The following is a 25485-nucleotide window of genomic DNA, read 5'->3' on the forward strand; positions in this document are numbered from 1 at the left end:
TGATGTAGAATCAGAATCCGAATCCGATGTGATACAGATTGACGCTTTAAATCCCACCGTTTGTGTTGTCTGTAATATATGTGCTGAGGGAGATATCCTGATAACAAAAGTTCAATATACGAATTATCAACACTTATCTTTTCCGATAAATTTTGTATTTTATTTTGTGATAGTATGTATATCCGATCTATTTATTAAAAAAATTTAAAATTTAAAAGGGTTCAAAATCTCATTAGATAATTTTCTAAAGATGTTAGTAGTCATAAAAGCCTTGACTAGTTAGGTGTTGGAATCAAATCTCCTCTTCACCATTATTCTTTGGTATAACAAATAAAAAATTAATAATATCAAAAAAATTACAGACACAAGATTTATATTATTTGACCTCCATATCTAAATCTATAAAAAAAATAATTTTTCATCTCAAGTAAGCAATAAGTTCTATAACGATAAGTTGAATTATTCCTTCACTTTAGATTTACTAAAGGAACACTGTAAGTATTCAAGATATTTCTCAAATCTTTCCGAACTAAAATCTAGAACTGCATAAAATATCTATAAAATTTTTTGAATATCTTGTTGACCAAGTTTTTAAAATTTTTAAAATTTTTATTTATATATGAATTTTTTTATCACGTAAGGATATGGATGTGGTTTGAATGTATGATTTCGACCAAAAGTATAATGTAGATTTAGATTGGTACATTCTGGCACGACTTGCATGGTGACAGGTGGCAACTACCTTATGGTCGACATAGCACATACATACTGACAAAGTACCTCGTAATTAAGGGCGATGGAAGTCGTACCCATGCCGCTTTGATCTGTACGAGGCGGCACTACCCTACCTCAAACCATCCGCAATGACGTAAGGTGGTGTCACACGACACGGAGGCGTGCACGTCGACCCTGTTAGCATACAATCTGTAATATACTATATTAAATGTGGAAACAATATTTTATGCCAGGATAGAAATCAAATAATTAGATCTGGTTTTACGATATGTACCTTTTGATGCCATCTGAAAAAAGACCTCTGTTTGATCTGCAAAGGCATCGTTTCTAGATCCAAGATTGCTATGAATCTACAAAGAGGAACAGGACCACTTATATTAATGGTTAGGGAGAAGAGACGAGAGAGATACTTTGTAATCCAATCTTCTATGAGATGTGTAACCTCTCTTCTTCTTTTTAGGTCCTATCTATTTATAGGCGAGAGCAGAATGTTTAGGACAAATAATTATGAGAGTTCTTCCGAGTATCTCCTAAGGAATCTTACTTTAAGTGATTTTTTTTTCTATTGGGCAATATATGTGAATCTAATTAGATATATTATATATATCTTATCCAATTATAAAAACCAACAAAATCTAACAGGCCTATATCATGCGAAGAGCATGGATCGACCTTCCGAGGTATCATTTATCATTAACGAGCCTCGTATGGTCGACTCTCCAACAAATATGTATAAAAGTCAATCCCTTCCCCATTGACAAGGAGATACACCTATATATCTCGAGCTGACTTAAATTTAAGAAGGGTCAAGTTAGGAATCCCCTCCCAACATAAACCCTTTTTTTGCAAGGAGTAGCAAACCAAGGTTCGCCTTAACTCGACTAGTGAGGCTTCTCCTCGATCCGATCTAGTTCTAACCGTGCTGACTGACTCCTCTGTGTTAAGTTCAATAACAATTAGCACTGAGTACGTAGTTTAGATGCATAAATCTAAAAAAAATCATCAATCCCAATAATATAACAATTGAAATATTACTATTTCAATTTGAATATGATGTTGAAACATAATGGTAAATTGGAATTGTAATTTCTCATATTATTTTAGAGGTATATTATGAAGTAATGCTAGAAACAAAAGATTGTGAGTATATGTTGCTACTAAAAGATAAAAAGCTATTTGAAACTGCTACAACGAAATAAAGTATTGCTGTGACTACTTCCATGGATTGGTATGTATGTGATGTCCACGAGACTCTTCTTAAGCTTAAATAGAGTATTTGATTCAGGTCGGCACGAGGAACAGAGTCTCTTCCTCAGTGGTGAAGCTTGCGATTGCGGAGCAAACCGTCACAACCACCACCAGAGTTGCCGCCACGAATCTCATGGCTTTCCTGCTGCTATCCATGGAAGACACGCCCTGTTCCTTCTTCTCATCCTCTTCGACCTCTCCTTCGTCGTCAGCTCTCATCTCTTCCTCCTGTTCTTTTCCCCACCTGTTCTCGTCCTCACCATCCTTTCTGTCACTCTCATCATCCATATGCACCACCGCGCAGGACTCGATGTCAGAGAAGGCAAGCGAAGAAGTCTCAGGGTGATCGATAACCTCAGGGCCGGCCATGGATTCTGCCCACTCGAGGAAGGTGTTCTCGAGAGCTGAGAGCTTGTCGACAATGCAGCTAATGTGCTGTGGGCAATATGTAGATTGCGAGTCAGCCTCGGCTCTCAGGATCTTTTTCATGAAATCGATCTTCTTGGCCATCTTCAACAGGTCAACGCTCTCGGACGTGAACGCCATGGGTTGCTGCAGGAGCTTTCCGAACTCTGATTCAAGTGCTTCGATCTTTCTCTGCAGTGTAGGGTGATTGGCCATTGTTTCTGCTCTTTCTCGTCCTCCTCCTCCTCCTCCGAAGAATTCTTAGGTTGGCAGCAGATCTATGGCAACGTTTCGTTATATATGACCGAGGAATACCCTACAGTTTGGGATTCCGAATCCGAATTCACATCATGCAATATAAATAGTTGGATTTAGGGACTCATGCAGGAAAGTAGCTTCTTCTGGTCTGTATACATTAGGCATTAGGTTATATCGTAGAGGTGTTGATGAATCATTGAATAGTTGCTTATTATAATCTGATGCGTACTACAATTCTTTTTATGTTTTTTTGGACTTTAGCAAAGAACAATTAATTGTCACTAATTTATGTTTTTTTTGGACTTTAGCAGCATTTTTTAGAAGTCTCATTACATATTTTCCGGAGATCACACTATGTGAGATTTATCAGATCATAGATTTATTTGATTGCAGGGTAAAGGATCTTTTGTTGAATTTATTTTATGTAAAAGAAATGTAAAGTAAAGGCAAAGGATTTGGAGATGTTTTCTTTACTTATTTTGAAGGAAAAATATAGAACATGAAAAACATTTTTTCAGATAAAATTATGTTCTTCTATAATTATTATTCTTCCTCAGAAAACAGATAATTCCATGGAATATATATATAATCATGACTCAATTTAGTAACATAATTTGATGATAATATTAATGTTAATCATCAACTATAGGGAATAACATAATAGGAGTCTCTCTATAATTTTGGTTTCTTGGGATGGGCTAATATGCTACTTGCTAAATTTAAAATGGAACTTACATATTTACAAAGATGAAATCATACATTATATATATATATATATATATATATATATATATATATATATATATATATATATATATATTAGAGAAAAGTCCATCCATGGAGTATATGGTGGCAATTATTATGATCTTGCATAAAGATATTGTAGATATATCAATACTCACCAAAGCTAAAAGCATAATGCCAACACAAGCAAGTAGTCCTTAAGACATAATTAGATCTATTTTATCAGCTCCATGACCCAAGCACAAGCAAACACATAAGTAGCATTAAACCCAGAAAACCCTGCTGCCTTTGCCATGGCTTCAAACTCCTCCTCAGTCCTCTCTTTTCCTCCAGGATTGAAAGCCAGCATTGCAAGGTCTGCATGGAATGCACACTGGGCTTTTGTTGTAGGTTTGGGAAGTGTTGGGAGGATCAATTCCACCACTATCACCTTTCCTTTCTGTGGCAAAGCCTTCCAACAGTTCTTCAGTATCTTTGCACAGTGATCATCACTCCAATCATGAAGAACCCACTGTGGTTGCCACAATTGAGAGCATCAATTATTTGAACATCATTAATGATAATTTTAGTTATCAGAATTCAGAGTTGAATTCTACAACAATTAGTTTGCTTTTTTGGGTTGAAGCAATGATGATCTCTCTTCACATTTGATGCAAGTAATGAGGACATCATGTTCTATATTACCATGAATTGCTTTGTTCATTTTGAAGGAAGTCTCAAGTCACTAAAGAACATTACCTTCAATAAAATGGCATCACCTGATGGAACACTTGTAAACATGTCTCCAATAACATGCTCTACTCCTGCAAATTCAAGTAACTTGTGACATTAATATCATACAAGTGTTTCTTCTTGTTAGATCCTAACTCATAAAATTTAGAAATTATTTTTATGGATTTCATGCTTAAAACACAAATATCATACATAATTTGAAATAACTCAAGAACTCTTATTTGTATTGAATTGACCATTTAATTACTCCACTATGCTCAAATCTAAATTAATGATAGTATATTCATCAAATTCTAAAAGCTTTATTTCATCGTAAAAGTTTAAACATAATCGACTTATTGTCAATTATAACATTAATGGAGATATCTCATTGGCCAACTTGATTGGATAATTGATTGATCTATAAATTTTATAAACTAAACTTTCTCATTAAAATCGGTGATAATATATACATGTATGTTACTCATGATGTCCTAACTCACTAGGATAACTAAACGATCCATTAGTTCAATAACCTTGAATTATTAAATCAAAATAGATAAATATAAATTAATAATATTCATCTATCGATTGTTTATAGACTATTTATATGGATACTAATTAGAATCCTTTAAGATTGATTTATAATTGCAAAGTGAAGATTAGCAAAAGAACATCAAAATCAAGATCTTTTGATTCTAAAAATATATATAATATAAGAATTTTCAATATAATCACTCTAATAACCATACATACCTAGGAAAGGTGGTGCATCGGAGATGACATGTGGGAGGTCGAAGTTAATGGCCTTGATGTGAGGATACTTGGTGGTGATCATGTGAAGGGAAACACCGATGCCACCACCAACATCAACAAGCGTCTTCACGTCATCGAAACCATGATAGATTTGTAATAGCCTATTGGTTATCATGGTCGATTGACCTTTCATAGCCTCATTAAATACCTTGTTGAATCTTGGATCGACACCTTGATACTCGAACGCTGTCATTCCATATGCTATGTCGAAAGGAACACCACCATGTAGGATTGCATTCTTCAAATAGTACCTGTCATTATTTATATAGTATTTACGGTATACATAAACTAAATAAGGAGCAATTAGCTATCAAAAAGCGACAACAATCATAAAGTTACCTTAGTCACTTACCTTTGTCAAAAACAAAACATATGAGAAAAATATTATTTATAAAAAATCATAAGAATTTTAGTGATGAATCAAAATTGATTCAACTTGGATTCAAACCTAAGGGCTGCCATATGATAAGAGTCATCACTAATTTTATTCTATTTTAGTGTGAGTTGTATCCATGATTTTGTTATGTTAGAATAGCCATTTTAGGGAGAGGAGTTACTTTTGGCTCTTATTAGGTATTGACTCTCCAACTCTTCCATAAATATGAGCCTAAATATGATAATGTTAATTTTCTTATTACGGTGTGGACTCTACTATTTCATAACATCTATCACTGCTCTTCTCCTCTTAAATGCTCCACGGTGAGCATCACCTGATAAGTTTCATTATGCACATCCAATAAGGTTCATCACTCATCTCCTCTTCAGGCTTTATGATGATTAAATGTTGTCTTATCAGACCCTCTTAGTTGGGGAGGACTATTCAGGTCTCAAGGTGAGCATAAGGTCACAACTCGTATATGAGTTCTCTATGTTAGCTTTGTGTCACCAATCATGTTCATCTAAATAGGAGTGTCATACTATCAGCTTTCGATTTAGTCCTTGCATGTTACTGGATCAAATAAATAAAAGGCATAAATTTGATCTTTATCTTTAGCAAGTAGATTACCAGCTTCCCATGTGGACCTTATCCTGCATCAGCAAGCACAAAGAAGCCATGGACACACCGGCCTCATCCTTGGTCAGAAGCTTGCAGAGGGGTGTCATGCTGTACTTCCGGGAAGATCCACCGTCGGCGGCAGCCTCGACCGCGCAGTCGACGATGCCGTAGGCTGCAAGCAAGCGGAGGATTCGGTCCACCTCGTCGGCCGCCTTCGGGTTCTCGCTGGGCAGCGAGGCTACGATGTCGTCGGGGCTCAGCTTCGCCTGCGGACCGGCGCGGGCGATGATCTCCAACAGCTCGAGCTCGATGGCCGCTTTGAGAGTCATGGGGAGAACGGAGGCGCTCGTCAGCTTCAAGGCGTACATGTAGGCCTCCTCCTCCTCCTCGGAGACCGCCTTCAGCATCCCGTTCGTCGGCTCCATGTGTATTATTGATCTGGCTTGGACAAAGAGCTACAAGAAAAGCTGTGGAGGACGACCACTGACATGAGTGATGGAGATATATATAGATACCCAACGGGCGCAGTGGCGATTGGAGGAAGCATGCGATTTCATGTGGTTGGAAGAGTAACGGTTAGGAACTTCAAATAAAATAAAATAAAAATAAGGGATAATTATTGAAAGAAAAAAAACCTATCGATTTTTATTTATATTATCAAATACAATCTTATTTTATTCTTGAACCTCAAAGAATCGATTGGCATTTGGGTAATGATGAACCTCAAATATATACCATGACTAGAGTGAATGAGTACTATTAATCGGGTGGTAATCATATAAAAAAATTTATAAATCATTGATTATATGTTAAATTACGGTTAATGTCATGGTCTTCAACAAAAATATTTGGGAATTCTTCTAGACATAATAGTTATCAATAAAATTAGATAGATAGATAAATAAATAAAAGTTTAGAATATAGAATTCAGTCAGATTTTTATGAATGATTTATGTTATAACAACACCAATAATAATAATAATAATAATAATAATAATAATAATAATAATAATAATAATAAACAAAAAATTTCGGATAGTAGTTATGACAATAGTAGTTAGGCTACCGGCATTAATGGCCTGGAATTTACAGAAAAAAGACTAATTGTTGGCTTCATGATAAAATGGATAATCTTGTTAAATGTATGGTTATGGCAAAATTGGTTGGGCGATTATCATTAATGCCATGGGCTCAAGAAAAGGAAATATTTCTTGGAATATGGTAGTAGTTATGGAATATTTAGTTGAGCAATTAACAACAGTGACGTTGGCTTCACACACGCACACGAACACATATATGTATGTATGTATGTATGTATGTATACATACATATATATATATATGTATATATATATATATATGTATATATATATGTATATATATATATGTATATATATGTATGTATATGTATATGTATGTATATGTAGGTATAGATATGTATGTATATGTAGGTATAGATATGTATATATGTATATATGTTTATATATATATGTATACATATATGTATAAATATATATACATATATGCATACATATACATATATATATATATATATATATATATATATACATATATATATATACATATACATATATATATATATATACATATACATACATATATATATATACATATACATACATATATATATATATACATATACATATATATATATATACATATACATATACATACATATATATATATATATCTTCATAAGTCTTACTATAAGAGGTTTGTCGGAACAACATATGTAGCCATATTTTTCTACCATAACGTATCAATAACCTAAAGCCATGCTCCGAGATATTTCATATGATAAATAAACACAACAAAAAATCGCTTCGTCCAAAGCATGCCATGCTCCGAGATATTAAAAGATCGTTTCGTCCAAAGCATGCCCCACTCATTTTGCTCGCAAATCAATACTCGGACCAATAGTTAAGTTTAAAGATAGGTAGATAAAAATGAATATATATATATATATATATATATATATATATACATATTACATATTTGATTTTTTTCCAAATTCAATGATAATCATGATTAGTGATAGTTAATTCAAATTTATTAGATGAGAGTTTAAGGAGGTGGCACACTGAAAATTTTAATATTTGGAGGAATATAGACAAAAAATCTAAATATTTAGAGTGATATTAAAATGTAAAGTCTCACTCACCATGATTGCATAGAAATTGAGAGCTAAAATTAGTACAGAATCAAAATATGCTGAATAAAACTCAAGACTTACTCGTCAAGTGTTCAGGTGCTGCTGTAAGGAGGTTATGCAAGATAGATTAGAAAGAAAATCCTTACTAATTTCGGAACTATTTTTGGCTCATGTGGGGGTACCCAAAAAAAATCCAATTATGTTCCTCCTTACTGGATCGTTCCAAAAATACAAAATTTTGGAAGGGAAGGAGATAAAACAAATTCAATTTACAATTGGATCTAGTGAATAAATGGATAGAGCCTATGGTTCCAAACCTAGTAAAACAAAAAGCAACGAGCTTATATTTTTAATTTGCATTGAGCGATTACCCGATCTAATTAGATCGTTAAAAATAGAATAGATTAGTGCCTGTTACGGGAAAGGGTGAGTTCTTCTGTGGGTGGACCATTGATTCTTTTTCGTTTGACCTCAGAAAAATGTAATAAAGCATAATAAGAAAGAATAGGAATTAAAACAACTAATATCATTGTCAGCAACCGTCTTGAATTTACTCATTAGATAAATGTGATAAAGGAAACTTTAAAGTTACAACTTACACTAATCTCCAAGACATGAATTTTCGTTTTTGAGTCGACAGTAGAAAAAAATGAGCACAAAACTATATGGCCGATCAACCAAAAGTCGATGAAAGCAGCACAACTTAATCAGTCAAAAAAATATGCCCAATTGGGCAGGAAGGTTCTCTAAGTCGACTGAGGTTGTGGCATCAAATCGAAATGGGTTTCCAGCAAAGAAAGCACTTGGGAAAGCGATGATACCTTGAAGTCTGGTCTTATATCATCAGTGTAAGAGTCAGGAGAGCCATACCTCCCTGTTTCGTCAAGCAAGCATGTGAAAGCTCCTGCTCGCTTCCCACAAACCACCTGAAAGAATATACAAGAATCATCGCATCATCAAGCATCACATTACTGTCTTTTTTTTTCTTTTTTGAAAACAACAAAGATCTATATGTTCAAAATAGGCAGCTGGAGCATCATCTGCATTGCAAACTACACTAGAGCAGTTAGTTCTTATCAAATGAATTCTCAAAATGGCTGCATGGAATTACCATGTAGTTGGCAGCTATTATTTAAATTGGAGCTTATAAGTTCCTGACATTCCTGGTATCCCGGATATAATGTTGAAAGAGAACAAGCAAAGCGGGATACCCATATTAACAAGTATAAATTACAAAAGCTATTATGATCGCACCTTATTGCCTCTTCTTCTTGATTTTTGGTAATGTTACTAGATAGATATTAAAGGATACTTTCTAACTTCTATCATATATAATTTTTGAGTTTGTAATAAACAATACACAACTACTTAGGGTTGGCTTCGTGGATCTCTTGTCGTCATTGAGATCTATAAAATGTCATATATCTCGGACTATTTAAATATTTATTTATAATTTCTATTGGTATCTTTTTAGGCTTTTTCTATCTCTACTCTTATACCACTAATATTAATTATTTCACCTCTTTTGATGATTGCATTCGGAGGTCTCCTAAACACATCATCATATCATCTTAAATTATTTTCTATTATTTTATCTTCTATGGAAGCGATACCTAATTGTTCATGAATAATTTTTTATATGTTCTAATAACTCCACACATTTATCTCAATATTCACACTTTGACGATATGAACTTTTTATATATGTTGTTTCTTTACTGTCCAACACTCAAATCCATAAAACATTACTAGTCTCATAACTGTCTTATAAAATTTTTCTTTTAATTTTAAAAATATCTAAAGATCACACAAGATACCTTTGGAAAAAGTCACACAAGAAGCACATTCTGATGCTTTCATAATATGGTGGACAATACGCTTAACATCCTTTGAAGAAAATAAAGAACAACAATTGCAACCATCCAATTCAACAAGAAAATAAAGGGATCAATAAGTTATGTTGTCGACCATTAGTTTCCCAGGAAATTTAGCCACCGCACAACAAAATAGGATTAGAATTGCTAATGATTCCACATGTAAATTGTATATGCAAGAACAGAATGAGAAATCAATAATTCCAAAAAAAAATACTAATAAATGGATTTGCATGATCAAGGACTTGCTGATAGCTACAAATTTAATTATTGGATCAAATTCACTCACATCATCCCGGAGGCTGTCACCAATCATCATGACTTCACTTGGAGGAACATCCCATATTGAACATATATGCAATAAAGGAGCTGGATCTGGCTTATAAGGACGAAATTCCCTACTTAGTGCAGGGACAAATTCCATCTACAACCACAGCAAAATTATATTAAAAATTAATCTCAGCATGTAAAAACATTTTGTTTTTCTCCGTACTGCAACAGATGCAAGAGGGTGGAAACCAAATGTTTATGTATATCCGCAAACAGTTATCATAATCATAATTTGTCCATCGAATTCTATTAAACCTTAAAATGTTTTTTGCTTTCAGCAACATATCCAAAATTTTAAACCTTAAAAACCTTTGTGCTGTCAGCTAGATATCCGATTCTGTCATCAATTTACCAATTTGTTTACAAAGTCCATACTCCATAGAATGATGTTAAATTAAGTCATATTAACAACAATAAAATGGAAATCTATCCAATCAACAGAATAGACCTGATATGAAACCAAACTGTTAGACTAACCATATTTGATAAACAATTTCAACACTCCATTTACAAATTTTCCTAGCTAACTTAATGTTATTATGAGACTACTTAGTTGCTTGCAATTGAAAATGGCCTACAATCAGAGCTTAATGTGATTGAGAATTAAAAATTTACAAATACAATTCACATGTAGCTGCCTGCATTTGCAACTAATTTTTGTTCAGTCACTTTGCAAGTCATTCATCCAAAGCATCTTGATGTAGTGTTGGAAGGTGATGGAATAAGGGAGAGTTGTGATGGTCAAGATGGATGGTCAAAGGGAATACCGTGGTCAATAAGGGTGATGGGAGGTGCAATGGAAGGGGATAATTGAGATGTGCTAGGAGGAGCAACAAGACGAGTGGTGGTGGTCGGTAGTGCCCATGTGGACAAGAATAGGGTGAGATGAGTGGCACTGGTCCAGAAGGGTGGCAGACAGGTTCCTATCATTGAGGTGACAGAAAGAGTAGCAACAATATTGGAAGTGGCCATTGGCCATTATGGTAAAGAGTGATTGTTGAAGAGCAATGTCGATCAAAAAGCATAGTATGATGGTGGATCTTCACCTGCAACTATTTATGAATTCACATGCAAGCAATTTAGTTGCATGTAAAAAATTCCAGACAAGAGAGTTTGGTTTCGATATGGAACGGTAGTCTGCAACTGCAGTGCAAACAACCATACAAAGGCATCTGTTGATACATCTGCATTAATACCATTTACAAATATTTTTGACCAAGGAGCCTCTAACCTCCTAACTGGGGCAGCCAATAGGTTGGATTTAGGCCTGTATAGAGTAAGACTGAGCTTGAAACCTTGACCCTTGTATTTTGAGAATGGCCCAAATCCAGCCGTAACCCAATATATCCTAATCCTATACCAGATCTGGCCCAAACCTCAAATCTGGAAAGTCTAAAAATATAGAAGATTAAAGTCCTCTCCCTACATTGTAACTCCTAAGCAGATGGCAGTAAAGATAGCCAGACGACTCAAAGGTATTCCAAGTATTAAAGTTTGTGTTTAAACATCTTTATGGTTGTGCAAATGGCACAATCTTTGCATCAATAGTGACATTGTTGCACTTGACTGCCAGAGTCAATACGAAATCAAAATCTTTGCCAGTGGTGTCTGCCGAGGCCACCACCATGGCATATCTAAAGAAGAAAGCAAACACAAAGCAATGAGAAATGGAAAAAGAAGGGAGTAAAGGATAAATACAAAGCTGAAGGCAGTGAGAAGGTAGTTTTGAAGCAGTGGATGAGGTGGCTATGGACATAGGGTAGTCGAAGTTGAAGAGGTGGCAATGATGGGTATTGATCAACAAATTCAATAGCTCTACTGGCAAGCAGTAATTGATGGAAATGATAGTGGAAGATCTTGCACAAACAAAGCAAAGAAAAACAATGTGCTAGTAGCGAAGCCATTAATCTAGACAACCAACAACCAACCATATATATGATTGGTAACTTTGATTATTGTAAGAGAACATTAAACAAGCCCATCGCAGATTCAAACTTACTCAATATTTTGTTTATCTTTTAGAATTAAGGCTTAGTGAGGACCAAAACACCATACCCTTTATTCTGAACTCAAATTTATTAATGGTCTGGACATAGAACTCAGCCATTTGGAAGCCTCAGTTTTAACCAATTAACAATTTCAGATATTTACAATCTCCATTTCATGCTTAATCGAAACTTTTGACATACATGATTAATTTCTTCTCTAAAGAAGATAAGAACACAAGAGGAACAAACTAGCAACTTACCCCAAACCGTTGATGAAATATATCAACTGCCATGTTGACATTGCGAGTTATCAAACCTCTCCTGCAACAGTCGAAAGTCATAAGCAAGCTAGCTAAACATGCAGATCAACGTACATGGACAATGCGGAAAAAGTTGTAGAGAAAGAAAATAGATACTCTGGTAAAACGCATGTATCCTGCCTCTTCACATTCTATTAATCCCTTGGTGTATCGATATTATTATTTCCTATAAATTCCTTAATGTAGCAACAGCAACAGGGGAGTGTTCAAAATGCAGGAAGCATAGTAGTAACTAGTAACTGGTTTAATGTTTCTGAGCTGAGAATCATGGATAGAGGGATCACTCCATAATCAGGAGGAATAGAAGCATGTAATAATAGCAAGCTTAGATGCTGTGAATATCAAAAGAACAATTCAGAACATGACTTGGAATCTACAGCTATTGATACATGAAAACCTAAGACAGTTAACAAACTTAGAAATAGATGCTGATGTAAGTCCATGAAGAAGTACACTTCATTTTTCAGGCAAGAGTGTGTGAAATTCAGAAAAAAAACAGACTTATGAAATTAGAGAGAGAGAGAGAGAGAGAGAGAGAGAGAGAGAGAGAGAGAGAGAAATCTTTACCTTATTTGCCTAGAGTCCAGGTACCTGCAAAGTTCCGAAGCACCTGAAATAAGTTTCTTTTATCAGAAAAAAGCAGACGGACAAGAACATTTAAGTCTTGAATAGTACTAAGTACTAACGACTGAAGAATAGGCACAACCATAAGACATTTTTTGCATGATTACATGGTTATTAATTAGGCTGGAACTCGTAGATAATATTATTGCTATATGTTAGTTGTTTAAATTAATGGTCTCAATATAAGAAATTGTCAGCCTTCATATGTTTTAAATATTATAGCAAACATGGGCGGCAACCACTTTGATTCCTGCACCAAACTTTGGGATACTTCTCAATCTTGAGAGCCGATTAGGTCATACCATTCACTATCATCTCAATGATGGTGTTAATTTATGAAATATCAACTAACAACTTGGTTGTCCTCAAGATCATTAGTCTGTTATCTCAAAGTTTTAGTTACTGCAAGATAGCGATGATCAATCACAGATCTGTATGCATTGCTATCAGCTTAGTCAGCTAGGAATACCAAATTAACTCAAACTGTAAGCAAATAAGTCATAAACTGTTCGAATTATCTGCAATGAATTGTAAAGGAAACTGTCACAACGTGTCCAGAGCATCGAAGCTATCATGCTTATTCTTCCTACTCTACACATCTACATAATGCTAAACGAGTTCCAACAAGAAATTGCGGAGATTTCATCGAGATCTCTAAGATCATTAAGCAAAAATCCACAAGAAACCTTAACATCAGTATCACAATTGAGCGATCGTCCATCACTAACCAATCAAACAGGCAATATGAGGATGAGGAGGAACTAAGGAAGGAGAGAGAAAAATGACGAACCGGGCATGATCTGGAGGCGATCGAGACCCTGACGCTCAAAGTGGGCGATGATCTCGTACGCACGTTGCTGGTCCTGAGGTGCCCACGACTCGATATGATGGAGGATGTCGACGCCACCGGCGGAGGCTCTGGCGGCGCGGTGGGCTGCGTATCCCTCCTCCCCTAGCACGGCCCGGTACATGGCGCCGAAGTCGATCACAGGCACCGTCAGCGTCCCGTCCATGTCGAACACCAGGCCCCGCAGCCGCCCCCTCTTGGCTCTAACTCCCGCGCCACCGCAGCCATCTTCGGCGGGGATCGAGGCGGACAACGACGACATGCAGGCGAGTTGGAGACGGCGAGGAGGAGAGAAGGGGGAGGAGACGGCGGCCGGGAACAAGAATAAGTGTCGGCCGATGCGTAACGGTGGGAACGGAGTTTTTGTGCGCGCGTGCGTATGATGTTGATGTGTGCGGTCAGGAGCGCATAGAACGTCCGAGATGGGTCCCCAGATTGCGTTTCCGCAGCATTCCTCGACAATAGGATACAGTGTAACCATCGGCAGAATAAACTAACCTGATGCAGCCTCTGTGGGACCCTCATGTATCAACCAATAAATGATTTATGCAGGTCATATTATGTTTCATCGCAGACAGCAGATTCGATAACATGAATCGGAGTTGCAGTGGGCCATTTCAATGATACAAACACGATATGTTATTATAGGAACCACAAAACCTACTCGCTGTCCAATGGGCCAAAAAATAATAATTTATTAACTTTGATGTATTTGTCGGTTTTAATAAGCTCTAAATTTATTGATAAAATATTATATAAGTGTCTTATCATGTCTAAAATTAAAACGGTTTTGATGTCATGTGATGTGTAGACCAACTTAAGTCTCCTCTTATGTTTTTTTAATTAAGTTCAAAAAATATTTTATTGATTATTAGTACACTACACCTAGAAAAATATCAGTAATTATTTAATTATATTATGATAAATATCGATGATAATAAAATTAATTCGACTTGATTCCAATCATGAATGTCCCAAGAGAGTCTTGAACATTCAAATTGATGTTAACTTTTACAAAAATTGAAGTGATTTTAATGCAGTTCTTCCAAGTTAGTAACAGAACAAGATGGAAGTCAGTAACACCTTAATTACTGTGATTTAGGATTCAACTAAAGTAAATATTCTAATGAAATATTTTAGTATTTTTATATTAGATCGATGTATATGTGGCTTAATTATTGACTAAGGTCCTAATCTCCTCATGCTGATTAGGCCATCATATATGGAGCTTTGATTGAGACAAATATTTATCCTATCATTATTCAATAAAGTTCTAATCTTAATAATTATTTATTTTATTTTTATGGAATGTTGTGACTATACAAAAATGAGTCACTAATAAAAAAATATTAATATTAATATTAATATTAATATTAAAAACTTTATTGAGAGGTAGTATGTCAATCGATATTATAACTCAACCTATTTAGCATTAATTGAGTGATGTTGGTGTTGTACTTAAAAGGATGTCGATCATCATAAATTTTACTAGTAATATCTTTTTTTTAATAAGACTCTAAGTCCAATGTTATATAGGGCTAATAGTATTAAGGGAAGAGATGCAACAACTTTAAATAGGACTCTAAGTCAAAGGTCATATATAGGGCTAATAATAAGATGGAGTCGCAGTAACCTTATTAGAGATAAACACAAGACGAAGATAACAATATAAGACAGTTAATAGTTAGCCTTAACTTTTTGAATAAATCATAATAGATTATGTCGTTGGAGTTATCGATCATAATTCTCTTTAACTAGTGCATTAATCATTTTGATGGAAATCCTAAGATTATCATCATTATTCAAATTGAGTTGCTTCATCTTTTCCTCTTACTTTTAAATGGTGGCTTGGGTTTAAACTTTGTGAGCTAACAGCTACCTCTTTTTAGATTCTATTCCATTAATAATGATATTGATCTTCGTTTCCATTAATCCTTTATCTAGTCGAGATGGAGATGACTCTCAATGCCTATGCATGCAGTGCTAAGATACCCGAAGTTCTTTTATTTATTCATTGAGGTCGAGACAATTCTTCATATCATGATCGTGGTCTTAATGAAACTTATAATATTTAGACCTTTCTTGCCTCCTTAACGGGGATCTCATCGGTCTTGTGATAACCTTATTCTTCTTAATCTAAAGAAATGCTTCAATCCCTAACATGTTGAGGGAGGATAAAGTCTGCATGGTCGAGATGAGCTTGCTCTATCGAGTCCTCTCTATCGAGGCAAACTAGGGTTTTCTTGAGAAATTAGTACTTCGGTTGAGAATGGTTCACTTTCTTTAAATTAAATACCAAAATGAACATGAGGGCTCGAAGATAAGAGCTTGTATGAGGATCGAGGGGTGCGGATTCCTTGAATCTCATTTGTAAATATGATGACAAAGTCAATTAAAATCTTGTCCATAGTTTATTGGATTATCAAAGTATAGTGTCTAAATATTCGGGGTGCATGTTCATAATAAAATACTCCTCAAACTCCTTAGCTAGGTAAATGAAGGAGTTTATCATATGAGATGAGAGAGAATTGGATCGTTGAATAATTATTAATACTATTAAGTGGTCTATGTGGAGGTGGAGGTGTGGGTTGTTGTTCATCACGTGGGTTTTTCTTATAATATTAAAATATTATAAATTTTTTTTAATGATGACTAAATTAATCTGACTTGATTTGAATCCGTGTAGGTAAGAAGCCTTCGAAAACATATGAGTGAGTGTCTAATGCTCAAACTTACGTAGATCTATACAAAAGACTAAAATCGGAAGGAGTCTTACATGGTTCACTCTCAAGCAAATACTAAAATGGGTATAAATCAATAATAAAACATGATAGATATTGATAGGGTATATTTTAGTTTCAGATGAATCACCATCGATGTCACACGCCACCATCCATGAATCCGACACTATACGCCATCAGAACCCTGGGGTGCACGCCACGTTGGGTACTGTACCGATACATTATGCGAGATGACTACCCCGCGAGCTTGGGGCGGTGTCGTCTGACGCCACTTAGGCACCCCCAAAGATGCCAACTCATCAGAGAAATTATTCCATCCCTACGAAAGTCAGTGGCCACGTCGAACTAAGGCGGAACTAATCCTCGCACAATGGTATAAAAACCCCTATCCGATACTCGGCCAAGGGGAGAAAAAAGAGGAAAAAATAACACCTGACTGATTTGCTCGTCGGAGGGGCTAAAGTCGGGAAGTACTTGACGAAGGTCATTTTTGCAAGGAGACTATCACCCCCGTAGCGAGCATCTCCACTCGGGAATCGCCATCCGGTGCGCAAAAGGAGGGCAGTCCATTGGCTCGGATCCCGACCAATGCCAACTAGCACCCCTTCCTGAGGGCACGACCACGTCGCGAAGACAAGCTGTTAACCATCCCGGGGACGGAAGGATGCGACCCATAACAAATAACTCTTGGGTTGACAGATCGTGGAGTGTTGATCCACATCTACTCACGAGGGCCCAATCGATCCCACTGGTCCGACACTTGCCCGAGATGTTCAAGAGGTGCAGCCACCTCATCATCCTATTCACTTCACCATAAGTTCCTGACATTGGCCCGCAGACCTAATCGTGCTAACTCACCAGCCACGATACTTTTGTTCATTAACAGATAGTTGCTCACCTTAATTATTATGGTGTAGTGTCGTCTAATCGAAATTTTTGTTTACTATTCAGATAAAATATTTTAATTATATTTTATATTAGATTGATATACATATGACTTAATTATTACCAGGATCTTCATCCCCTCGTGTCGATCGAGCCACGTAGTGAATCCCTAATCAAGACTAACATTTCCCTATCATCATTTAATAAAATTATGATCCTAACAAGTTTTCGTTGTTTTTGTTTTAATGTTATGACACTGATCGTCACTGTCCGGAAAATAAGCTATTAATATTAAAAATAATATTTGAAATATAATCAAGTGAAATCTTCTATTCTTATGGCTTTCAAATCACTAAGTTTTGCTTCCATCAAATCCTACAAACAGAATGCGATGTCTTGTTTAGTTCATATATTCATATAATGGACTATAAAAGAACCTCACTTACTACCAAATGCAAACGAGCTTTTATATATGTTTCTTTTGATGAGTGTTAATATGTTCTATATATTTTAGTTATCCGAAGTGTCAAGATTATGTAAGAGCATGCCCAACAAAAATACCATTCCGATACTAATGAATAGAAAATCTTTATTATGCAAAGAAGCGAGCTTTGATAATTATAAAAAATAAGTGATAATTAATTCGTGAAAAATGATTATATTAAATCATTGAATATTATTATTTAGATATAAAGATTAGGTCGAACTGTCGAGCGTTACAGTTAATTGATCACATAAGATGCTTAGTTGATATATCAAACTGATGAGACATCCAAATAAGTGTTGATCTAATAGTAACACAATGTTTAGATGTCCACACATCATACTTTTTGGAGATAACTAGCAAAATTTGGACAGCACAATTTAGTTGCATTTATAGAGAATTATTATAGATAAGTGCAGGGCAGCAAATTTTGCACATATTCATGTCATTCTATTTAGTAACTATTGAATTCCGCTCATGACGGTCATCGCGGCACCTAAGAATAACCCAAAAATAGGCCAAAATGATCCAAAAATGGGTTAAAACTGTCCATTTTTGACTGCGCGAGCAAGCAGCGGACAGAGAGCGAAGCGAGCGACAGCACCGTCCCTGCTATACGAAAGCCCCATCCAGTCCTATGCCACCCAGGGGGTTCCAGGGTGCTGAGATGACTGACATTTTGCTTCGCTCACGACGACCGTCGCAACACGTAAGAACAGCAAAAAAAACAGGCTAAAACGGTCCAAAAACGAACCAAAACTGATCATTTTTTGCTGCGCGAGTGAGTGGCGAGCAGTGGACAACGAGCGAAGCGAGGGGCAGCACCTTCCCTGCTATACGAAAGTCCCATCCAGTCCTTTGCCACCCGGGGTTTAGGGGAAATCAGAATTTTTTTTATTATTTATATATATTTTTTCTTCAGAGGAATTGCTCGCTGTACTCCAAACAATACAAAGTATTCGTGGACGCATTCAGCCGGCTCATCCTTCGTGACCTGCGCTAAGATGCTCCGCGGATAACCCCTATTGTTCTATCTCATGCGCCAAGCTTCACGGACGATTGGTATTGATCCATCCACGTAGGACGAACATCATAGCTAATCCTGTTCCCAAGTCAAATCTTAGTCTGCTCCACCAAACCCTAAACCCTACTGACGACGGTTCTGAGGGGTTCTGGAAACCACGAAGGCTTGTTTCGCTTCCCCGGCCCGCCACCCTGCCTCGTCTCCCTTTTATCTAACCCAGGGGCTCATTTTTTCGTCTGAATCCCCAAGCGCCCACCCAAAACGCTAGTCCGTTCTCTCCTCGATTCTACCATGTATCGGGCCATTTCCTCCCTCGCCTCCAAAGCCCGGTAAGCTTTTGCTCTCTCTCTAATATCTAGGTGAAACTTACCACTTTCGATTTCGTTTTCTGGTTGCGAGACCATTGTTACTTATTGTCTTTTTTTTTCTTGATCTTCTGGTTTAATAGGGTCGCCAGAGGCAGCGGCGGACAGGTGGGAGGCTGGATCTTTTAGTAGTTATAATTTGTTTTGTATTAAAATCTTAGTTTCTTCGAAGATTTGATTGTTTATTTCAAGGAAAGTATTGGTTTCGAACTTCGATCATAAGGATAGATTGTAGTAACATTAACTGGAGTTGGAATATCTATGTTTGTGGCTGTAGATCGGAAGTAGACTTGGCTGGAGTCGAAACTATGCTGCAAAGGACATCAGATTTGGAGTGGAGGCTCGTGCTTTGATGCTCAAGGGTGTGGAAGATCTCGCTGATGCGGTGAAAGTGACCATGGGCCCGAAGGTATTAGACACTTATTTGTTATACTGATAAAAAGTATCGTTGGGTGCAACTAGTGATATGTGGTGATCTCGCTTACTGTCTCATGTGTTGTTTTATGTTGTGGATAATTTAAATAAAGTGAAAAACAATTATTTGTGAAACACAATGACTAGTTATTTTGAAGTCTTATTTTGTATATAGTTGTTAAAACGTCGGTTGAACTAGATTCATTGTGGTCTTGTTTTTTGGCTTGAAGGGGCGCAATGTTGTTATTGAACAAAGCTTTGGTGCCCCCAAAGTTACAAAAGATGGTGTCACTGTTGCAAAGAGCATCGAGTTCAAGGACAGAATAAAGAATATGGGGGCCAGCCTTGTGAAGCAGGTTGCCAATGCAACCAATGATGTTGCTGGTGATGGTAAGTACTTTGATCTACCATTGAATAGGTAGTCTTGTTTTTATGCATTGGTAACATGGAGTCTGGTTATATTGTTTGATATTTGTTCATGATAACATGGATGAGCAACATATAGATCCATCACTTGACCTTTGTCGTCACTCCTGGAGCATATCAGATACATTCTTTGTTAGATAATTTTCAATTGGCTTCATGCGAATGCTCACATGGTCAAATTCACATCTTACCCGACCGCTAATGTGTTGGATTTTGTCAATTTTCTCTGGGATTTATCTCCAGAGATTCTATCATCATGAGAACCTTGTAGTAACTTGCTTAATAATGCACTATCTTATTTTTCACAAGAATAAGGCTTATATGGTTTACAATATGGCTTGATCTGCTATTGTTTTGATCCAATCATTCTCTTAACTGAGTTGTTTGGTTCTGTTTGACAAGGATTCAATGAAAACTCACCTAATCTATATGCAGGGACAACTTGTGCTACCATCCTTACAAGAGCAATATTTTCTGAAGGGTGTAAGTCAGTGGCAGCTGGGATGAATGCAATGGATTTGAGACGTGGCATTACAATGGCTGTTGATGCTGTGGTGACTAACTTGAAGAGCAGAGCAAGAATGATTAGTACCTCAGAGGAGATAGCCCAGGTAATTGGTTTTATGTGGTGTTAGTGGTTCTGCAAGGGATAACTTCTGGATGCCTGTGCCTTTACATCTTGGCAAGTTCTGCATTTTGTTTATGTCTCGTAATAACATTAATTCTTGAGATATTTTTGTTAAATGCAAGTTTTCTCTTTGAAAGGTTGGTACAATATCAGCTAATGGAGAAAGAGAAATTGGTGAACTAATTGCAAAAGCAATGGAGAAAGTTGGCAAAGAGGGAGTCATAACAGTTGCTGTAAGTAATGTGTTTTTGGCAAAGAATGTTGATGGTAGTGATTAGTGAATATGGATTGTGTACATATTATGCACAATTAAGACTTTAGTTCATTTTAGATTTTGATTGATGGATGATCTTCTTTTAGTTTCCTATTATTTTGGCTGAATGGAGATGAGACACTATTTGATAAAACCTTTCCAAGATTGCCTTCGTGAGGCACATTTGCTTAGTTTTAAGGTTGCATTTTTTTCACCATTTCCTGCTTACAGACTTTGGTAGTTTGATGCACAATTTGCTGCATATGTGTGCTTTAAAAATATTTTCATAAACTTAGATCTGTAGATTATCATATTTGACTTGTTACCGGTACAGATGCGGTGAAAAATTTGAGCCTTCCATTTCCACTGTCGCGGCTAATTAATCGATTAATATGATGAGAAATTGATGTATTTATCTCCATTAATCACACACCACATAAACCATGTGTTATATGTTCAGATTCCTGATGCGTTGGTAGCTCTCAAAACAAATTTTAAAATGGATCTTAATGCACCAGGAGGTCTCCTACACAATAGATGGCTTCATTTTTGGAGTGTTATGAATGTAATTGATCATCCAATTAACCTCGCTGGAATGCATGTTGTTTTAGAATTACTGATGTGATAGAAATTTAAGAAATATGCATAGCATGTTGTAATTGGTTTTTTTGTGACATTTTCTCCCTACAATCGCTGATTTTGTTTCTGTGTTTAATGGTTGCTTTTTTTTTATTTTTGATCCTTTTCTTATTTAATCTGCAAACGTCATCTGTAATCTACATCATTATAGTTGAATATAATATTATTTATGGATCTATTTTAGGATGGGAAAACCCTATACAATGAACTCGAAGTCGTTGAAGGAATGAAACTCGACAGAGGCTACATATCACCCTATTTTATTACTGATCAAAAAAATCAAAGATGTGTAAGAGGACTATCCTGATAAATTAGTTTCCATCTGCATGGTATTTGTTTGTGTTCCTATTATCAGGTCACTCCAATTTTCCTTTTACCAGGAACTTGAAGATCCTCTTATTTTAATACACGAGAAGAAAATTTCAAGCATCAATGCAGTTGTCAAGGTGTTAGAATTGGCTTTGAAGGTATGGCATCTCTGTTATGCAACCAAATTGTCCTGGTAGTTCATATGATGTTTCTTACACAGTTTTCTTTAATGTGCGCAGAGACAGAGGCCTTTGCTAATTGTGGCAGAAGACGTAGAAAGTGATGCACTGGCGACCCTAATTCTTAATAAGCTTCGTGCCGGGATTAAGGTCATTTTTTGAGTAATTTTATGTGTATATTTATTGTTAATTTTGGATTTATGAATTTTGGTTATTGTTAAATACTCTGACCAAGGAATGGTGATCTCACAGGTTTGTGCTGTGAAGGCCCCTGGTTTTGGGGAGAACAGGAAGGCTAGTTTGCAAGATCTTGCTACTCTCACTGGCGGATCTGTGAGGATCTTTTCTCATTCATGATTGTTGTGTTCTGATGGTCAGTAAATGATATTGCCATAATAACTGTTTCATTGTTTACTTAGGTTATAACAGAAGAGCTTGGTATGAACCTTGAGAAAGTTGAGTTTGACATGCTTGGCACGTGCAAAAAGGTCAGATTGTGTTCTTATACCCTCTATTGCCCTTTGTTACTAGTGTCTGTCAATACTTGCTCTTGTTTCTTTATACCTGTTTCCTAGTAGAAAGCATTCAAGTTCCTAATTAATTGAGATGTCTAAGGGGTCTCATATTCTTGTAGCTTCCAATCTGTGTTGGTTGCTTTACAATTTTATCTTGATATTCTGGTCCTTTTCTTTAGTTAAAAACCTCCGTTTACATAATTTGCACTAATTTTGTCACTGCAATCATTATCAATTGATTTGATTTAAGTTGATCATATTAGAGAAACTATTATTTTCTTAGTTTTGCACCAACATTGAACATGTAAATGGTAATATTTTAGGTGTCAATCTCAAAAGATGACACTGTAGTTCTTGATGGAGCCGGTGACAAAAAGGCTCTCGAAGAGAGATGTGAGCAGGTTGGTGCCCTTCTGTTCTATTTAATTTTTAAAAAACAAGACAATTAGAATTTAACATGATAACATGCTGATACTGGCCAAATGTTGTCATTTGTCTCTGTGACAGATACGATCTGCAATTGAAGTAAGCACGTCAGACTATGACAAAGAGAAGCTGCAAGAGAGGTTGGCGAAACTTTCTGGTGGAGTTGCTGTGCTCAAGGTATGTACATTTCTTCATGCTTAGATCATAGTTTAGTTTCCTTGCATTGTCCTGTTTGTCATGTACTTTGCTTAACATAAGCAGATGAAACAAAAATAATCAGAACATATTGGGTCTAAACATTTGTGTCGTTTACACTATCACGCCATTCTCAGCGTCTTAATATAGTCAAATCAATTATTGGCTTAAACATTTTTATTCTATGAACTATCATATTTTATTATGGTGATATATATTTTAGTGTCAGTGACTTGCTGTGTGTACAACTATCACTAGTAGTTCCTAGTTGGCTGTTTCATGAACTTTATTGGCTGTTGGATTTTTTGAATTATACAGATTGGAGGAGCAAGTGAAGTAGAAGTTGGTGAGAAGAAAGACAGAGTCACAGATGCGTTAAATGCAACTAAGGCTGCGGTTGAAGAGGGAATTGTACCAGGTTACTTCTAGTCCATGTTTATGACGGACTGTTCTCCATTCAGGGTTCAATCAATAAACTGTTCTATTCAGGTGGTGGTGTTGCACTTCTTTATGCATCTAGAGAGCTGGAGAAGTTGCAGACTGCCAACTTTGACCAAAAGATTGGTGTCCAAATAATTCAGAATGCTTTGAAGGTCCTAGACTGGTCTTCTAAATCTTCAGTAAAATATACATGATGATGTATCTGTTCTTTTCTCGTTTGTCATTGATCCTGTTCCATTCCCTCGTCCTGAGCTTGCAGTCTCCAGCGCATACAATTGCTTCCAATGCTGGAGTAGAGGGGGCTGTGGTTGTTGGCAAGCTGTTGGAACAAGAGAATCCAGACCTTGGTTATGATGCAGCCAAAGGTTAGTTTGTATCACACTTTGGTTTTCCTAATATAAGGTTCTCTTCTTGCATTGCCATCTAAACTTCAACGATGTTTTTACTCTATGCAGGGGAGTATGTAGACCTGGTGAAAGCAGGTATAATTGACCCATTGAAGGTCATTAGGACTGCATTGGTGGATGCTGCGAGGTAAGTACATGGGCTTTTCATTGGTTCGGTTTTGTTCCTTTTGTTTGTGTCAATTGGAATATCCCTTGTCATCTTAGAGATTTAAAAGTAGTTGTTGATGTTGGTAAAAGAAGGATGGATCTATGTTGTAACTAAGCTGTTACTCATTGCAGTGTTTCTTCTTTGATGACCACCACTGAAGCTGTTGTGGTTGAACTTCCAAAGGATGAGAAGGAGACCCCTCCTATGGGACCTGGCATGGGAGGAATGGACTACTAATATCTGATGTATAAACTTCAGTTTCTTGAGGCTGGTAATGATGTGGTGATAAACCACAGAGTTAAGTTTTGCTTCTGCTGGCAGTAATTTATTATGCTCGATAGATACCCCCATTTACAATGAAGACTGCCATTGGAGAGATGAATTATAGAATAATTGCTTAGTTGATTAAGGCACACTTTCTTTCCAGGTAATTGGTTAGCTTTCTGATTTGAAAGCTGTGGCTGATGGAAAAAGCTAAATGCATATGTTCGTATTGTTGTTGGTAGCCTTGTGAGTTATGTTCGTATTGTTGTTGGTAGATCACTAAGAGGATGCCTTTATACTCCCTCGGTGCAACAGTCTCCATTCGCCATGACTTTGTACTACCCAAACTGAGTGGTGGGTAGTGTTCCGTAGCTTTATTCACAAGTAACCGAGTCGGCGCTCGATGAGATGTCAACGTAGCATAGTTTCTTGGACGAGGGGTCACAATAGGACGAGAATCCGGGAAAAGGCCGTCCCTTATCACCGCTATATAAAGAATCCATGAAGCCAAAAGGTGAAACATCGGCGGGGGGAGGGGGAGGAGCGGATGGCCATCATCAGGCGTAGCCTCTCGTTCCTGCTGGGGGCGGCGTGCGGCGTCTACGTCGCCCAGAACTACAGCGTCCCCAACCTGAGGAAGCTCGCCGGCACCGCCATGGTCATCGCCAAGCACT

General features: G+C 36.6%; 3 protein-coding genes across 3 annotated transcripts; 1 reads left to right on the forward strand and 2 right to left on the reverse strand.

Moving 5' to 3' along the window:
- Positions 1-3493: 3493 nt before the first annotated feature.
- Positions 3494-6504, reverse strand: LOC135650418 (caffeic acid 3-O-methyltransferase-like). Its single transcript, XM_065169733.1, has 4 exons — positions 5924-6504; positions 4858-5168; positions 4129-4193; positions 3494-3901 (listed from the first exon to the last, which is right to left on the reverse strand). Exons 1-4 carry the CDS (start codon positions 6337-6339, stop codon positions 3605-3607), a joined length of 1089 nt encoding a protein of 362 aa, XP_065025805.1. The 5' UTR covers positions 6340-6504; the 3' UTR covers positions 3494-3604.
- A 2111-nt stretch (positions 6505-8615) lies between these two features.
- Positions 8616-14420, reverse strand: LOC135650839 (haloacid dehalogenase-like hydrolase domain-containing protein At2g33255). Its single transcript, XM_065170463.1, has 5 exons — positions 14012-14420; positions 13165-13207; positions 12538-12598; positions 10249-10383; positions 8616-9012 (listed from the first exon to the last, which is right to left on the reverse strand). Exons 1-5 carry the CDS (start codon positions 14328-14330, stop codon positions 8833-8835), a joined length of 738 nt encoding a protein of 245 aa, XP_065026535.1. The 5' UTR covers positions 14331-14420; the 3' UTR covers positions 8616-8832.
- A 4923-nt stretch (positions 14421-19343) lies between these two features.
- LOC135650711 (chaperonin CPN60-2, mitochondrial-like) lies at positions 19344-25052 on the forward strand. Its single transcript, XM_065170262.1, has 18 exons — positions 19344-19531; positions 19651-19675; positions 19845-19976; positions 20212-20371; positions 20843-21018; positions 21173-21268; positions 22112-22216; positions 22308-22394; positions 22476-22565; positions 22668-22748; positions 22835-22903; positions 23254-23331; positions 23438-23533; positions 23870-23969; positions 24041-24144; positions 24252-24357; positions 24448-24526; positions 24679-25052. Exons 1-18 carry the CDS (start codon positions 19494-19496, stop codon positions 24782-24784), a joined length of 1728 nt encoding a protein of 575 aa, XP_065026334.1. The 5' UTR covers positions 19344-19493; the 3' UTR covers positions 24785-25052.
- Positions 25053-25485: the final 433 nt, after the last annotated feature.

Source organism: Musa acuminata, chromosome BXJ3-10, assembly GCF_036884655.1.
Source record: "Musa acuminata AAA Group cultivar baxijiao chromosome BXJ3-10, Cavendish_Baxijiao_AAA, whole genome shotgun sequence".
Classification (NCBI taxonomy): domain Eukaryota; kingdom Viridiplantae; phylum Streptophyta; class Magnoliopsida; order Zingiberales; family Musaceae; genus Musa; species Musa acuminata.

Excerpts from the sequence above, each read along its gene's own strand:
- LOC135650418 (XM_065169733.1), bottom strand. The coding sequence starts at position 6,339 with ATGGAGCCGACGAACGGGATGCTGAAGGCGGTCTCCGAGGAGGAGGAG. Across the intron at positions 5,169-5,923 it reads AAGGTCCACATGGGAAGCTG|GTACTATTTGAAGAATGCAA; the intron begins GTAATCTACTTG and ends AAATAATGACAG. Across the intron at positions 3,902-4,128 it reads GTGATGCCATTTTATTGAAG|TGGGTTCTTCATGATTGGAG; the intron begins GTAATGTTCTTT and ends TGGCAACCACAG.
- LOC135650839 (XM_065170463.1), bottom strand. The coding sequence starts at position 14,330 with ATGTCGTCGTTGTCCGCCTCGATCCCCGCCGAAGATGGCTGCGGTGGC. Across the intron at positions 12,599-13,164 it reads CTGGACTCTAGGCAAATAAG|GAGAGGTTTGATAACTCGCA; the intron begins GTAAAGATTTCT and ends CGACTGTTGCAG. Across the intron at positions 10,384-12,537 it reads TATTTCATCAACGGTTTGGG|ATGGAATTTGTCCCTGCACT; the intron begins GTAAGTTGCTAG and ends CTGTGGTTGTAG.
- LOC135650711 (XM_065170262.1), top strand. The coding sequence starts at position 19,494 with ATGTATCGGGCCATTTCCTCCCTCGCCTCCAAAGCCCG. Across the intron at positions 22,904-23,253 it reads TGCTTGGCACGTGCAAAAAG|GTGTCAATCTCAAAAGATGA; the intron begins GTCAGATTGTGT and ends GTAATATTTTAG. Across the intron at positions 24,358-24,447 it reads TGGTTATGATGCAGCCAAAG|GGGAGTATGTAGACCTGGTG; the intron begins GTTAGTTTGTAT and ends TACTCTATGCAG.